At 35.9% G+C, this 18,251-nt stretch overlaps 1 protein-coding gene across 2 annotated transcripts in view; it reads right to left on the bottom strand.

Annotated features, from left to right (window-relative positions):
• DPP10 (dipeptidyl peptidase like 10) overlaps nucleotides 1-18,251 on the bottom strand; it is a 252,548-nt gene that overhangs the window by 1,491 nt on the left and 232,806 nt on the right. For both annotated transcript variants that reach the window (XM_082764039.1, XM_082764038.1), the window contains exons 17-25: nucleotides 17,921-17,968; nucleotides 15,725-15,823; nucleotides 15,547-15,616; nucleotides 8,173-8,367; nucleotides 6,496-6,550; nucleotides 2,388-2,487; nucleotides 1,700-1,758; nucleotides 1,535-1,607; nucleotides 38-111 (exon numbers count right to left, since the gene is read on the bottom strand). In XM_082764039.1, the coding sequence (XP_082620165.1) occupies nucleotides 38-111; nucleotides 1,535-1,607; nucleotides 1,700-1,758; nucleotides 2,388-2,487; nucleotides 6,496-6,550; nucleotides 8,173-8,367; nucleotides 15,547-15,616; nucleotides 15,725-15,823; nucleotides 17,921-17,968 (773 nt within the window). The remainder of the gene's footprint in view (nucleotides 1-37; nucleotides 112-1,534; nucleotides 1,608-1,699; nucleotides 1,759-2,387; nucleotides 2,488-6,495; nucleotides 6,551-8,172; nucleotides 8,368-15,546; nucleotides 15,617-15,724; nucleotides 15,824-17,920; nucleotides 17,969-18,251) is intronic.

Here is an 18,251-nt window from a genome sequence, read left to right as displayed (position 1 = left end):
GAGCCATGTTTATAGGGGATGCCATAGCTGCACATACCTGCATAGTGTAATTAACTCCAGCTTTTATTAGATGTTTAATTAGTTCTGCTGAATGCTGGAAGTGGACTTTAGCTGCAATACAATCACATTTGAACATTATTAGAAAAAGCAGAGCTAATATGAAATGTTTACCTGTTAAACAACTCTGACTGAAAACATTTCCAGTGTCTGTAATAATCAGATCTAAGCTGACTACCTCTGTGGTCAGACATGCAAAGCCCAACCAGCAGAAGCAATGCAGTACATAACAGATAAGGTTCTGGAGAGGTAGCTGAAAGTCCCGTGGAAGCTGTGCCTTCCAGGTACTCCACAAGGACTCCTCTCTCTATCCTTGATTTACACACACCGTGATAGGTTAGAGGTGTGTAAAACCATTCTGTTTGAACATCATGACAGTTTATAATTGCGTTAAGGGAAAGCACATCGGATTTTCTACTGCTTGCACAGGGTTATTACAGCCCATACTTCTTCAGGTAATGGACTTTCTGCAACATATCAGTAACTTAATCTTTGTGTGGTAAAAACAGGCAACTTTATTACCATGCCCTACCCCTGCAGAGCTAAGGCTGCAAGTGGGCTAGGCAGTGTCACTGGATGTGATATTAAACAAGGGCAGCAGGCAATCAGAGTCATAGTCTCAAACACACTGCATTGCCTAGACAGCTATCAGAATCCCAATTCCCTCTAGCGCTGAGTTCAGAGGGGTAGAAATTGCTGCTGCCATTTACAATCAGCAAAGCCCGAGACCCTCACGCCTGCTTGGTCACCCAGTACATTGCCTCTGTCCTCCTCCCCAGCTCCAGGAAGAAACACCGGATGGGGCTTGTACCGCCCAGCCCTCATCAGCACAAAGCTGATTCTTTAGTCTTACATCCATTAGGAAAATTCAGAAAAATATACTGCAGGTAAATTTAAATCCATAATTACAAAGTCTCTCTTGATTGACACATCTTCTAATTACATTAAAAGTGCTAGAACTTACCCTGTTTTTTTTTTTTTTTTTTTTTTTTTTTTAATCTGTCTTAGCTACCATTAAAACTAATGGTGCTATTAAAAGGTTCCCTATGGCTTCAGCTTCAGATGCTTTGGCACTACCTTGTAATTAATTAGCTAAAAAGTTTAACTTCCCATTTAGTACTGTACTTCTCCAAATGTACTGATAATTCTTTGCTCAGTTGCAGAATCTCTATGAATTTAAAATACCATTAAAAATGTATGGTTTTCAATTAATAATTCATATAATACTTTTCAGTAGCTAGACGGTCATCCACAAGATTTAAACAAATTAGAACAAACAGCACGTAAAAGGTACAAATATTCAGCAAAGAAAAGTGTCATCAGATTAGAGTTAGAAATGACAATTAAAACAGAATACCAAAACTCCTGTCAGAGGCATAACACAACTAAAATGGCCTTGCTAGGTGTGCGCCTAATATTTCTTTGGATGTCTGTTAAAACCTCTGACCCCAAATGTAATTGCACCTGTAATACTTACTATCAGCTGTCCCATGAACTATTAGTAAATTTGCTTCTTTTAAACCATGAAGATTGTGTAATACGCTGGATGCCTAGTAAACAAACACATGCAAAGGTGTAGGTGAGTGAACCAAATTTTGGAAGTAAAACTAATATTTTAATTTACTTGTTTATGCTGACTCACCTGATAGGTATTTTCCTCTTTTGATGGAATACCAAGGTATCTTTCTGAAAATGCTGATGCTGTATAAGTTAATAAATAAATAAATAAAAACAAACAAACTTGTGATGTCTGTTTTAAAAAGCTTCAGTTCTGACTTATGGTCAGGAGAAGTTAATTAAGGCATTAAGTAGAAAACAAGGCATTCATTTAAAAAACAGAATACATTAAAAAAGGGGCTAACAGAGCATTACAGTAATCTGGTTTTATCTCCCATGCACGACAGTCTGCAATCTAGCATAAGCCCAATACTTCACATATAGAACCAAATGTCCTGTGATTGAATAACAATGTGATTGATATGCTGATTAATTTTACCGTTAACTTTAAAAGTTCCATTCTTATTAAATTTTTTGATTAAGGCATTGGGTTCTAAGGAAATGGGGTGCCTGACTGAATTTTGGTGGAAATGGGAAATACAATTATTTTGACAAAAATCTGTAGTGTAACCAATAATGGACCTGTTGCATGTCTTGGTAAACTGTCCCAGTGTTAGCTGCCATTCATTTAAAGTTGAGAATGAGGACGTGAATTTAGACCTAGCTGATATTGCTACATTACCTGCAATTATTTAAGATGATTAAATTATTTTAAGATGATAAAAGAGATTCTGAAGAGACTAGCAAACAGGAGAGTGGCAGGGAATACTCACCATACAACTTCATGTCTGTAATTGGTGCCACCACAGCTCCACATTTGAAGAGCCGTTCACTGGATTTTAGAATCATCGATGTAATGTAGCCACCATATCCCTAATGAAGGAAATAATATTGAGATTTCTGTTTATTTCTTTTTAGCAGTAATAAAGTTAAAGGGCATTGCTCTAATTTGATGGTATCGTTCTACAGTATGTATTTATATCTGCAAGAATTGCTTTTAATGGAAATACAAACATACAGTTAAGAGTGAATAGAGATCTTATTTGGCCTGGTCATGACCTTTAAACTAAGCAATTTAATAACACTGAGTATATTTCAGTTTAATTTCTACAGTTCCATCATGGCAGACTAGCCTATAGTTAGCAAAAGATATGAAAATCATAGAGAGGACGACAACAACAACCAACCTACCAAAAAAAAAAAAAAAAAAGTATTCACTTTTAAAAATTTCTTAAAAAATTTTTAATAGTATTCACTATTAAAAAGTATTTTAATATATTTAATGTAGACATTTGCAAATTACTGGGAAACACTGAGCATTTTGCTGACAGGACAGAGTATGGGAATGGGGGAAAATGATGAACTGACTTCAGCATGTACTACTCCTGGCACTTGGACCTTCACAGATTAAATCCTATTGCTATTAATGAGGTTTCTGCTGCAGCATTGTCAAACATCCCACAGAGGGGTACAAGTCCTGAAGTGCTTTCCAGAAATAAAATCTATATGTAGCCACATTGCTCAATATTATGTTAATCTCTGTGATGTGATTTCTGGCCACAAGAGCACCCAGTCAGCTGCTTTGTTACAAAGCACGGAGCATGGGCAGAATGAAGAAGCTGGGAGACATGGGGCAGAGCAGGGGGAGCTCTCTCCTCGCCTTACCACATTTTTCTGTCCTTATGCACATCCCTTCACCATCTCCCTTGCAATGTCTACAACATACCTCCTTGGGAAGAGTTGTGAGACAAAAGAGAGTCATGAAAGCTTCTCTTCATATGAAAGCTTTAATTTTAGTCCACAGATTTCTTTGACAGCTTCTTTCTTCGGCAATCCACATCTGTTACCCACAGTCATTCTAGACCCACAGCAAATGAAATTCTGAGTTGTGGAGTCTAGGATCAATGATTTTCTCATATATTATGATATAATATGGGCTGTTCAAATTTCTCCATTTGCCACCTTTGTTTTCCCTTCATCACTGCTGGAAGAATGAATTTTGCATTTCTTTTCATTGTTATTTTTCAGAAAGAAGAAATCATCCCATGACAGGAAAAAAATAGTGTAAAACACCAGACAACCCCAAAAGAGAATATAGCATGTCAAATGCTCACACAAGTTTCTTGTGGATATTTTTTGAACCCAGCCTGCTCTTGTCTTCACATCTAAACATTTAATCAATAACTGATTTCTCTGGAAGAACTGGAATATCTGAAAATCCTTTTACTTTTGTTAAGAAAAATAAGCCAATGGGAGTGTTCTTTGCAATCAACGTGTAGTAAACGTGAATGGACACTTTAAAGGAAACGTAGAATAAGAACTTGATTTTCACAAGAGTATGAGGAACTGAGTTATCCCTATTCCTACAGAAATTCCAGCCAAGGAGACCAAGAGTAACCCAGTAGCCCAGTACTCCATGTACAGGAGTAGACTTAAGTCAAGAAAGAATTTTTGAGTGGGCAGCAACAACTTTCATAATTCACAGAGTTTAAGAGAACAGCAACTTTCTTCTGCCTCTGGGTTCTCTATTTTTGCTGTTGTTTAATATTCTGTTTGTGTCTTTTCCAATAGCTCCACAGCACAGTTTTAATCCTAGGATAACTATTGCCATGTTATTTATTATTTATGCCATGTATTCATTAAGAGCTTGGTTTAGTTCTCCTAGGAGTTTCTTTCCTCTGTGCTTGTGCCCTCGCTTCCAGCCAGGCTTTCCAGGACAAAAGCATTACACTGTGAGATCAAATTTTCAGAATCACTTCACAATGATGATACAGAAAGCAGTTCCTATGTCCTCATGCAAGGACATATGGTGCCTCACTCATGGGCTGGATTTCTGTGGTTACAGCTTAATTGACTATTTTCAGGAAGCTGTTTGGCTGTGAAATTTCAACTTATTTTCAAGCTCTTTTCCTACTTTCACGGCAAAAAGGCAAACTACATGGAAACACAATTTGCTGTGTAACAGTACTGAAAAGCCCTTGGATCATACATCACTTGGGCTTGTATCCCTCTCACAGGGATAAGCAAGATGATATTGGTAGATTGCCTGGCAGTCAGAAGTAGGTATTTTTCACACTGTGCCCTCTGGACAGCCTTGTTACTCTTGTGAATGGCTAACACTACTGATTGTGACAAGAATTTTACTTCTGTGTAGTTCTAAAACTTCTCAAAGAGTTCCACAACTGTGTGCATGAGCCCAGAATTTTTAGCATTAAGCAATTCCAAAGTCATCTTACTTTTAAACAAAGTATATATTCTTTTTCCATCAGTAAACCCAATTTAATGAATAGAAACAAACACTTTCATTATCGCATTTTTGTACACAGTTAAAAGGAAACAAGTTTTAAAGAAGATCTGTAATTGACTCTAAAATAAGCAGAGTAGAGGTAAAATACAATTAACCCTAGGAAGCTGTTAAATAGATCTTTTTTCCTGATTCTAAAACTGACTTTTCAATTTTATGAATTTTTGTTTGTCAGAAAACACACACACAAAATAAAACAAAAAAGTGCTGAGAGGTAAAAAAAATAATAAAATAATGGTACAGACATTGGCAGATATCTACAACTGCATTTATGTATGCTTTATGGTAATTTTGGCTTGTCATGTCACTGTTAGAAAAGTGTTGAATTTCCTACAGGAAATGTGGTAATTTTTGAAGTTAGGAATATTTGGGGGATGTTTCATGATTTCAATTCAGAAATAACATTTGTAATCATTTGTGGGAAGAGTGTGTGGAGAAATATATATAATTACATGCATGTGTATTTTCATATACATTGCTAAAAGGCACTAAAACCTGAATAGCAATGTGTGCCGTGATCATTTGGTGGATGAAATCACACCTACTTAGCTGAAAAATCTCTGGCAGCTGCCCTGCAAACCAAATACTGTTCTGTTGCTACTGATACTCTTGCAATGACAATTTTGGTAGCTACAGGGAGTATGGCAGGAGATTACATCTTTGAGGAAGGTCACTCTCCTCTGGGATGTTAATAGTAGCCTAGTAGTAGCTTCATTTTCACTACACTACACAAACATTAACTAGTCTTGTCTTCCAAATTGCTACCACACTGGTGTTAAATATTAGTATCACAGTGGAAAACATGCTGTTCCTATAACTGGTGACTGTGGTGTTGTCTAGGTACTTGGCCATGGTTTGTTGTTACCTTGAGGTCAAAGGCACAAAATATTTTCATTTTCAGGATAACGAAATACTAATAATAGTAATTAAAAAAAAAAAAAAAAAAAAAAAAAAAAAAAAGATGCACATGCTAGTTTGTAGTTTATAGAAGCAGCAGCAATTATTTGGTGTTTAACTGCTATTTTTTAACAGACCAGTAAAATGCTATTTAGTTTGTTATGAAAGGTTAAGCCTCTGCCTTGCTCCCAATCATGCTAGAGGCAACAATATGCTACACAATGAAGCGGCTGATAAAATAGCAAAGACACAAAAGAAAGTTCTTGTAACTCAGTTGTAACTTAGGCAGTCAGTAAAATATTCAGATATAAATGTTGTATTAGAAGGACATTGTAAATTTAACTGTAGCCCAAATGTAAAAGTGCAAGAAACAAGTTTTTACAACACATAAGCTGATATTAAAATTTTCTAATGAAAGCAGATGTTTTTCAATAAAAATTTTGTCCTGCAGATTCTGAAAAGCAAATACTACAGTACCATAAAATGGATTTGATTGATTTTAAATACCCATTCTGAGAAATAAATATACAGAATATACAGTAAATTATGGTAGCGTTTCCCCCACTTTTAATAACTGAAATTGTCTTTAGAAAAGAGATAAATATATTAGTTTATGAACTAGGATTCTCATAAAGAATAATGATGATATATCCTACTATCCTATTATTTTTGCATCTTACCTTCCCAAATATACTCAGTCTTTTAGGATCAATAAAGGGCTGTTTCAATAATGATCTGCAAGAAACAAAACAAAACAAAACAAAAAAAAAAGAGAGAAAGGAAATAAAAAGTTCTTTATATACTAGATTCACCAAAGTAAAAAAGAAAATTATTTGTACTTTGAGGAACTGTTATACGTGTGGATAAGGTAGAAGAACGAATTACAGCAATAAAAGTGATATTGCACTTGGAAATGTGATTTTTTTTTTTTTTCTAATTCATCCTCTATATGGCAAACACATGGCATTGAACTCATCTTACCTAACTTTAGATACCTGAATTTGAGCATCTTGTCTAAATTGGACATTTACATCTGTTCCTCTGTCAGGGAGAAGAGCACTCTCAAACAGCCTTTCTTCCCACTCATGTCAGGCACTGCATGGGGAGCGCAACCCTTCAGAAATGCCAGGATTTTCCATTAACTAGAGCTTAAATTACTGGCTTTGACCAGTTGCCTATTTTTCAGACAGTTAAAGGTAAAATGACTGCAACTTCCTCAGTCTAGGTAATTATCCAAATAATTAATTCTCTCATCATGGCATTTAATTAGCAATGGTGAATTTTATACAGAAAAGACAGAATAACCTGAGGCTAAAACCCAACTGCTTTTGAAGAGATAAAACCAGCTTTAGTACCTCCTCTCAGCCTCTCACCTCCTCTCTCCCTTTTCCACATGCAACGCACCCAAAAAGAGGCCAGATATCACTGAGTTGAAACCACTTGTTATTTAAGCAGAGAGCTCAGATCTCACAGCACAGCTTGTTGTCTGCTTCAGACAGCCGTTTTGCAAGGGTCACTTGGATGCTCGGAAGATGAATTGCTATGCTCAGCGCAGCCCATTCCTGACCAACATAAACGCCAGGAGCCCCAGTGCCCAGCTCTGTCATATCAGATATAGATACACAGATACCTACTCATGCATAGGTTCAAGCATTAAACCCTTTCAAAGAAGAAGAAAAAAACAACCACAACAACAACAACAACAAAATATAGCCAGCTGAAAGTTTGCCCTTGTCTTTCCTTGAAGGTCCCTAGAAAGAGTCCATCCAGACCTTGATATTAGCCTACTGGCACCCTGAGTAAAGAGGGTTGTCAAAGCTACAAATCTACAGAGAGACTACTTTCTTCTGCAGCTGGTGGATTTATATCAAAGAATGACAACACAAATGAGAAATATGTAGACATTTGCCCAGATTTTGTTCTCATTTACAACATTATAACTTCATCTGCATTGCAAAATTACTTGAAAGCTCCATGGTGAAAATGAGAGCAGCATCCTACCATATAGACCTAAAAAAATTTAACACAAAAACAGTTAAACATTATAATTTGTGCTGTAAGAAGTTTTTATAAGGAATACAGACAAATACAAAGTAGTATAGATGGCATATCTAGATGGCACACTGAAGGACAGCTTTACCAAAGAGAAGCACCAACATATAAAGCAAGCATCTCTTTGATCTTTAATTTGCTGTTTGTAATGAAAAGGTTATTATTTCAATATCTGCAACTGCATTAAAAAATAAACATTAGTATTATTTACTATGCAGAGAAACCATTCTGGGCAGTTTCATTCAAAAACGTTTATTCATCAAGGTGGAAGCAGGGTAAAAGAAGAAAAGTTTGCACATACGTACTCTACGGCTGCTATTTGGTCCTTCACTTCCACTGATCCTAAGCATCGGTGGACTTCTTGTAGGATCTTGAGGCCTTGAAATCCACTCCCTCTGCCATCAAATCGAGCTACGATGACATTATCAGAGTTGACAAGCACTGAGTCCCAGTCAATGTGAAACTTATCTGTAACCAACTGGCTGCCTGGAGCTTCATCACTGCAAATACCAACACACCAGACAGAAACGAAGACTATTGACAATGTGATGCACTTTGCTGTTCTCTGATATTTTAATTAACCTAGATGGCAGAATTCAGTTGTTTATGCAATCCTGTTGAATTACTGTCCCTTTCATCGATACTATCCCATTAGCTAGTGCTGCTGTACCTGCAGTAGCAGTAAGCAAAATAAATTTAACTTTAAAACCATTATGCTGTGGTGTTGCCAATAGCTGAGAAACAAACAGAAAATCAAAGCATGTAGTGTTTAAAGTGAACAAAAAATGATATAATCACTAATGGTTAGTTCAGTTCTGAGAAGGCTCATATACAATTTGTTAAGTTGCACTAAACAGAAAAAAAGGAATATTCATTCAGTACTTTGAGTATAATTTTGTAGGATATATAATACGTTATATATAGAAGGTTGCCATCTTCAAAAATAAATAATTGCATTATTGTGTCCTCAAATGGATTTTCTGAAATATGGTACAAGGAAAACTAAAGTACATGCTAGAGAAAATTACATTTTCTCCAACCAAACTCACAGCAAGAAATGGATGCAGGCAGGAATGATAAGTTTATTTTATCACTTAAAAAAAAAAAAAAAAAAAAAAAAAAAAGTATTTTAGAGAAGAAAAGATGGAAAAGAATGGGAGAATGCAGTGTCTAGAGGAACAATAAGCATTTTATATTGAAGGCAAATATTCTATTTTCCTTCCAAAGAAAACAAAATACCAGTTTTAAAAGGGAAGCTTGGCATTATTTCTTCCCCAAGATAAATGCAGAATAAGAGAGCAGGCTACCATGAAGTTCTACAAAATGCAAAATACTTCTATGCAGGCTGCATCTGCCAGCTGAATACAAATTAAAATGTAAAAGTGTCTGTGCTGGCTGTATGGAAATTAGATTGGACAGTGTCTGTGGGAATATCCTGTCTAAGGTGAAAGAAAGATGAAGACAGAAATGATTATTTTGCCAGAGAAGCTTTAGCTTCAGAGACTTATAAAAACCTGGGGGGAGGAAAGAGAGATAAAAATCTTGTACAATAACTGCTGTCTTATATGTACAATAAGATAATGTTCATTATCTTTTTTTTTTTTTTTTTTTTTTTTGACTGTGGATAGCATAGATCACCTTCAAGGTAATCTCCCTATTAATTTGCAAGCATATGATGAATACATATGTTCTCAAATTCAGCAAGACCTACCATGTATGCATAGCTGATGTATCATCTGCATTACTTACTTGTAGAGTTAGTCAAAATATTTTATGCTTCATTCATCATTGTCCTATGTAACAATTTTATATATGGATTTATAAAAAGAAAGGAAGAGTGGTTTTTGTTTGCTTAACCATTCAGTTGTGATTACACACCATTACAATAAATGCAAACAATGCAGAGCAATGAATTTGGAAATATTCATTGTCAAGTGAGCTCTGCAGAAAATAAAAGTTTCAGAATTATATTATCATTATTATTTGTAAAAGAGCAGGAGAAGAAAGTTTCTTTTAAAGTGTACAGTAATTGTACAGATCAAGGTTTTCAGAAGCACTCTGCATTGACGTAGATGGTTTCACAGAGCTTCTACCACTATTTCCAATAGGAGAATAGCAGCAGCCTCAATCCTCCAATCTTTTTTTTTTTTTTTTTTTTAAAGTAAAGCTCTTTTAACTTTTCAAATGAAGAAAATCTGTCAGAAATATCCTTGTCTGGCTGGTTATCTTTAAAACAGTTTAATGCACAAGTGAAATTATCATGAATCAGCCCACATCCCTCCCACCTAAATTAAGAACAAAACAAATAGCATTCTCATTTATGTGTTATATATCTAGGCACTTGGGAAAAAGGGAAGAACCATCACATTTGCAAGCTTTCTTCAGTACCAGAAGATGCTTTAAACCAAGATAGGGTTTTAAATGAAAGATGCCACCCTCAGATAATTACTTCTATTGAAAAAAAAAATATATATATATATATTAGACAGAACTTCAGCAAGATTTTCTGTGGGTGAGAACTGACAGCAATGTTTTTCCAAGCTCCTTCTCTGGAGGGCACAGCTGGGCTACTTTTAGGCTCAGACTTTAAACACATCTACCACTCTCCTTCGTGATGGGTTGTTTGACATATTGCTTTTGGAAGCAATTTTCCAGTGGCTAATTTATTTCAAGAATGTCCACATAAGTAGTCTTTGACAGGCATTTAAAGCCATTTCCATTGAGGTACATGTCAAAATTCCCATTAGCTTCAAAAGGTCTCTTTACTCTTCAGCTGCTACTCTAAAATAATACTGATTATCTGAGGTGTGACTCTGTTCTCCACAGAGAGACTGTATATTCTATGCACCTCTTAGGCCCCACTTTTGTCCTTAAATGAGACTTCTGCAAAGTATTAATCCTTTATGCAAGTTTGAACATCACCCTGAGGGCTCTGGAACAAAGTAGTTTTGTTACTGCAGTGCAATAATAGATGTACAGCCTGATTTGTGAAGTTTGTCTTGGGATTCCAGCTTTCTCAAAGGTCAGTTTTTGTTTTGCACTCATCATTACTTACAGTCCAATTACAATTCACTCTTGTTCAGTGGTACCCTGTTCATAGGATTATTTCATGACCCCTCTGGTAAGCCTGAGTGAAAGTCCATTCCATTTATGCTTGTTTCTAATACAAACACAGAAGTCTTCTTCCCACCCGCCTGTGGGTAAACGTAAGGGAAGCAAAGTACAAGCAAAGTAAAATCAAAGCCAACACCAAAATGCATACGCAAAGTTATATCTTTGCCATCACTCAGGGGTTCCTTAAGGAGCAGTATCCCTGTCATCTCCAGAGTCAAGCAACAGGAGTAGAACGATTCAAATGAAGAAGATAAGAAGACGCCTAACATTTTCTGGTTCATTTTTTTTTTCCTTCTTGTATGTGATAGCACTTGCACCTTTTTTTTTTTTTTTTTTTTTCTTCTGACTTTCAAAGTTTGGAGCTTGAGAGCTGCCTAGTTTGTGTCTTCAACAGTGACTACACTTGGATTATGAGTCCTCTGTGGCAGCACAACTGCTGACAACTTGGGAAACTGCACAAGTTCACCATCAAGGCACCATTTAAACAGACAGGAGCCATCAATAATATACCAATATCATTGACCTTAGTGGGTAGTTTGTATGCTTCTTGCAAGGCAGTCACATACACTGCAGACTGTCTGGGAAAAGGAGCAGCTCATCATAAGTTCGTAAACTGCTGAAAAGAGAAGAATCTGTTATTTAGGATTCTATAACCAAAAGCTTTAACTGAAGTCTCTGTTCATGACTAGAGTTACAGCCTTCAGGGGATAATATAATGTTACCAGAGAGGCTGTTGCTGCTGTACTCTAAGTTCTACTCTTCTGCCAATCTCATACCATGACTGCAGCAAAATTTATTTCAGGTTTCGCACCATTTAAAAACTAAGTGGGAAGATTGTAAATCAGAACTTCAGAAGTTATACAGTTGACCAAACAGAGAGAAAAACAGTTTCAAAATATATGTGGAAAATAACTGCCATTATCACTGCTTAATTTCCTGTACATCTATTTCTGCCAAGCAGTGGATTTGATGCAGTATATGGAAAAGGCATCTTGATAACAAACATAAGAAAGACATCTCAGATGATAAAATCTACCCACTATAGACAAAGAAATATCACTGACAAGTCTTTCTTAGAGTGAAACTGAGTGGGAGAAGAATACCATTTTGCAAAAACTAGTATAATGGAAAAAATCCACTTCATTTTCAGATTTCATGGGCATCTCTTGTTCAGCTTTCAAGCACACCCACCATTACTGGTCAAAAAGGGAACCTGAATAGCCTCACACACTGAGAACAGAAAATCCCAAACATTTTTTCCATATACATGTACCCTTTTAAGATATACCAGACTCCAACTAGAAACCGTTACCGTATTTATAACTCCTCCCTGAAGATATGGCCAAACAAATTAAAATACATCACCAGAAGTTACTCTATTACCAGGGCAAAATCATGTGATACATAGGTCTGAAGTAGACAATACAATACAAGAAAAAGATTGTCATTCTTAAAATATCTTTCTCAGACTCTCAAGGCTGAAGATGTTGAAAATACAATTGTGAGAGGAAGAGATGTGTTACCAGAAAAGGAGGTGAAGTTTTGAATCTCCTCTTGTCTTTCTCTAGGAAAGATTGAAAATGCATTTTATTCACATTGCAGGATGTGTACTGCTGGGGGCCGGGAGTGAAAGAAGCTAAAAGATAGGGGAAGCTAAAGGAGGACAGATCTTAGCTCAACAATTCCCTAACTCCTTTTTGGGGACAAGAGTGAAGAAAAGGGGATTGAGAAGGCTGATTATGGCCCATAGCACTGGGACCACTACTGCAAATGAAACAGCTGGAGTAAAACTCTAGCCTGTCCCTCTTTTAGCCTACAGCTAAATGAATTCTCCCTCTGGGCCATGAGAAATGCTATGAAGTTCAAAGGAGAGGAAAGAAAATCAGACTTTAATGTAACAAAAGCACAAGAGAGTAGTGAAATACTGCTCTGTATTGGTCAAAACAGGAAGAATGAACACACTGGATGGATGGTCTGCAAAGCAACTAGTGAATCATTCATGTGACTTAAAGATCCCCCCAAAATTAAACTTTGCAGCTGTCTTACAGGGAAAGAACTGGCTAAATAAAAATGCTTTTAGGTACATCCTCCTTTGCAAGCATTTTGCAACCAAAGTAGGGGAATTCACCGTGTACTTTATGCTTCACCTTGTAGACAAGCATCAACTCTTCACTGGCAACAGCTGCCAGTTAAAACGAGTAATATAATGAGTAATACAAAATTGAAAGGTATGCAACATGACTATCAATATATAAAGCCTTATACCCTACATCTTGAATATCTTCCAGTACTTGTATTATGCCTCTCTACATTTCTGTTAGTCTTATAATGAGTTATTCCTAAAGCTGTAAAAGTCTTCACTTCCAACCTTGCTGTCTTTTGTCTTATGCTATCAGTCCCAAAAGTGTATTAACTGGAGGCATAAACAGATTTGATTGCTTGGGTAAGGCCTAAATCTTTCATTGTTTCAGTAACAGGTGAAGTGATTCCTGTTTATTACCAAAATATAACAACAAGTAAACACACAAACAAACAGAAACCCCTTGGAGACGATTCACTGTTACTTTAGAGAGTACCCTGCTGTTTTTTTCCCTTGAAAATCAGAACAAACTCTCCACTGATTTGGTTTTACAATATCCACCTACATATTGGACAATTTTAAATGGTGTTAAATAATAAATGCTGACATTTAAGATACATTATCCTAAAGATTTTGAAGGAATGAGGTTAATTACGTTCAAGAAAAAATAAAGAATTATTATCACCTCTCATTTTATTACCCGGATTAAATGCCAGAATCTTTACTTAATCATTTCCTGTGTGTTACTAAGGAGTGTATCATACTTTTTTAATGAGTAAGGTGAATCATAATGAGAAAATCAAGGATCTGGAATTTAAACTTTGATCTTAATTATATAAAAAAGAGATGATAATCACATTTTCAAGCAATTACTGTACACCTCTCTAATCTATAGCTACATTGCATGTATTATATCAGAAGGAAACCAAGTGTGAAATGTATTAGTTGTTTAGGAGAACAAATGGGAAAAAAAAGTGTTATAATCTATTTAGCATTTTATGGCCTTTGCATCACAATTCCTGGAAGAATAATAGCTCTAACCAACAAAACTGGCTTCTATATGATACCTATTTGTTAGATAGTCTGGTCATACACAGATGAACATAGATTTTAACATAGCAATACAATGATCTATTTCAGCACTGCAGCATGCTTTGCAACTACTAGTAGATGAATCTTCACAAAATCCTTACCATGAAGGGTACAGGATATTTAGGATTTAGGCCTTAAGCTGAGCTTATGACAACATGGAGCTGTACAGCATTCGCATCTGGGTTTTATGCTGGGTCCACAACCTACTGACACAGGCTCCCTTCCAAGATTCAGCAGCCTGGGTGCCATATCTTGGGAGCTCACATTTATCTGTATGCGCCTTTCATAAATGTAGGAGCCTTATTATAGTCATACACTTTTGATATGGCTACCAGCTTTCAGTGATTTGAAAAAATATATTTGCTATTGTGTGACTATGAGAATAACACCAAACTTTCTTCCCTTTTTCTATTCCAACTTTTCTTAGAATTGTAACCCTATCAATCCAGAGAGCACAAGAACACTACGCAGAAGCATTTGCTGCTACCAAAAATTACAGTTAAAATAAGAACCTCAGCCATCAAAAAAGGACTTTATTCAGAGGAGTGAAACTGGCCACCAGTGCAAAAGCTCTGCAGACAGAGCTGAGACCACATAAGCAAACCAGATCCTGACAAAATGTGTGACTCGGGGAAGGTGAAACTTCACCAGAGGATTGGAGAGTCTCTAAAGCAATCACTGCAGCATGTTAGATCTTACATGCCATATTTACCCTCCAGCTTAGGAAACAAAGTATCAGAAACCTTTGTACACCTAACTAGGCATTCAGATCGGACTGCAGAGGTATATTAGGTAAATTTCTTTTTAAACTCACATTCTCTTTTAATCATCTTTCTTCCTTTTCTGCCTCTCTTTTTCATAAGCCCTTGTCAAATTGCAGCTGAAATGGAGCTCAAACAAACACTTTGTATCTAACACTTCACTATTTTAAATGCCTATCTTTTCTTTATATACATCTAAGTGCATGTAGCCTGGATCAAGATGTTATATCACATTTCCTTTCGAACAAAACTGATACCCATTTAAACCATTATTACCAAGGACAATGGTAAGCATTCTTTTCCAAACTTTCAGCAGCTGGAATACAGTAACAATTGTAACACAGCTGAAAATGTAAGCAAGGAAGTAGCTGTAGCTGAGCAATATGAAAGGCACCACTTGTTAGTGGTCAAACTAGGTTTGCCAAGATCAACACCACTACCACCACCCAAAAAAAAAAAAAACAACAGGCATCTCTTCCAGACAGTGCCTAAAACAAAATCTACCTCAGAACCTTTTAATTTATCAACTCAAATCCATGAGGCAATGAAAAAATACATTTTCTAATTATGGAATTATATGTTTTCTATGAAGTACTTTTTATTATTTTATATGATTCTATACAAATACTTACATTATTAATAGAAGGGCATACTGGGTTCGATCCGTGAAATCTTTTGGCAGTGACAACTGTAAAGGGAGTTCTTTTAAGAAAAGAGCAAGACATTAAAGGCTGGTAGTTACACAGATGAAAAACAGTAACAATTCAAGAAAGCTTTTTGTTGGTTAAAATAATATTTTGCCAAATTTACCGTAATCCTCAATGTGCAGCATTTTAATTTCAGTTCTGGAATTCTTTTTCTTCAAAACAGCTTCTTTCAACAGAGCATTATTCTCCAAAATATAAAAATCTGTAGAAAACAGGAAGTAAAAACAAGCTGAGAGTTACAGAAAACCATCATTCAAAGAGAAATCAATATTCAAAAAAAAAAAAAAGAAAAATTAAAGGAAAGGACACAAACGTGCAGTAACAACTCTTGTAAATTATTTCCTTCTTTATTTTTTTTTTTTTAATATACAATATTAAATATAGATATAATGCAACTGCTTTGCAATTCAAGGGAAATCAGTTTAATTCAGAACATATACAACTACTCTCATTTCTGGCTTCAGAAGGCTTTGTTTTCTTTAAGCACTAACAATGAAATCACTGATGACCAACATGAATAGTAGTATCCCTGACAAATACTAACAGCAGATGTCACAGGCTAGTCTGCTTGGCAATATCCTAAGCCCCGAGTAAGCACACTTCTTCAGGCTACATATTCCAAATCAATATTTAGCCATTACAGCTCTACTTGATCACTTCATGTCCTTCTCTGTCTTCTGCACTTCAGCCAAGAGTAAGACTTAGTTTGGTTTAAAGCTGCAGACGTGAAGCAATCCTTTTGCATATGGAAGAATGATTAGTCTTTTTTTTTCTTTTCTTGTTTTCATTCAAATTAAAAATCTTGTTTCCAAAATGTATATTTTTCATTAAACAATAAACCCTGTGCTTAGGTCAAAAAGAGACAATCTAGAGAATGCCTTTTCTGGGCAGTCAACCAAAATGGTGTAATTATAGTCTGAGGATGAAATAATTGAAGTAATCCATAATCATTGTTTTATTAATTGAAGAGGATAATCTAATCTTGCACTGAAACACTGTAGATAAATTATCTCTCATTATTTGCTTTCTCATTTTTACAGCAAACAACATCCCTCTATCCTCACTTGCTTTATTTCTTTTAAGATGCTCGACATAAATCTCTTAACAATGATTCACTATCAGTAGTAGTTTAGATACGAATAATAAAGAGTCAAAGAGTACCTTCACAGAATTGAGTAGCTCTACAGAAGTCAATTAGTTTTACTTTAGCAGTATCTACCTCTTACTGAGTTGGATAAAACTCCTTCCCCTTGGTACTGAGATTTACAAATACTGTCAACAGTGACATCAAAAAAAAAATACAAAGCTGAAGTGCAAACATTAATTAATGCTTGCTAGCACGATACTATTGATTAGTATGCTACTTCAACATGCAAGGTTAGGTCATCTGTTGTTGTCATCTGTGGCTGGCAAGGACAAAAGGAATACAAGCAAGCAGAGTACATAATTTCTGGATTCTGGGAAAAATTCTGGGGATAATCTATTGAATGAAACTGGGACAGGTAAGGATTGGTCTAGTAGATTTGAATGGAAAGATTCAACCTTTCCTCCAATCCACACCTTCACGCTACGTGGAACCACAGTGGAGTTGGTGGTAGTGCTGTTACCCCTATTGCACTCGAGAAATACCTTAAGTGAGGAAAACTCTGCTGCTCAAGGATAGTCTTCTATTACAAAGCATCCCAAACAGCCAGGAAATACCTGGCTATAGGTTTGGTGTCAATATGCAGAAGGTAATGAGTAAAAATTCAAAATTAGAAGTATTGAATACCTTCCTAAAAAGGCCTTGTTTTTGGATTTGTCTTAATTGAAAATATCAGTGGAGTTGGTCTGATTTGAGAAACGTAAGAGCAGGACTAAGTTCATTGTATGTAGGTCAGATTTTATGACCAGTCCTCCAAGGACTGTACTTCAGTTCAAGATAATTGGATTATAACTTTAAAAAACATCACTAAAAATCTGAAGATCTGCAGTAAAGGCAGCATAATTTACATAGAAAGTGAATGGGATGAAGACCAACCTGCCGTCTAATTAACTCAGGTGTAAATAGAAGATGAAAGATAAGCACTTAGTATAAAATGCATGTGAAAAGCCTGGAAAAGTTTTAGTCATTTGATTGCCTTCTTTCTGTATCATTTTCAGATGTGTGTGTTGTTAAATGGTAAATAATATAACTTTTTATGAATGACACATCTGTTAGTTTTCATTTACTTGCAACCATCTTCCCCCTCCTCCTCCACAGTCCCCAAATCAATCAAGGACAAAAATGAAATATACCTAGTCCATAAGAAATACTCACTTCCACTGTTACTTGTACTGTGTACACTAACGACTGGAACGCCTGGGCCTGTTTTGAAGACAGAAAAAAAAAACAGAGGAAGTATAGGGTAGTTAGTACTTGTATTTCAGTAAATAACAAAGAATGAGAACACAAGGAACCTCATAAGGCCAGATCCCACAAGCCCTGTACATATGCTTCACATAAAATACAGCAGTAATTCCATCAGTCTCTCTTGGGAAGGACATGGTTCAGGCCAAGGACCAATGGTGTGAAACTGAGGCTGCGTTCTGTCTCTTCAACAAGCAGTCTTACTTCCTGCACCTAGAAGGAGATCTTTTTTCTTTTTATC

Source organism: Aythya marila (assembly GCF_965140915.1).
Source record: "Aythya marila genome assembly, chromosome: 6".
NCBI classification, from domain to species: domain Eukaryota; kingdom Metazoa; phylum Chordata; class Aves; order Anseriformes; family Anatidae; genus Aythya; species Aythya marila.
The sequence above is the reverse complement of the archived record's forward strand: the minus strand, read 5'-3'. Positions and strand labels throughout refer to the sequence as shown.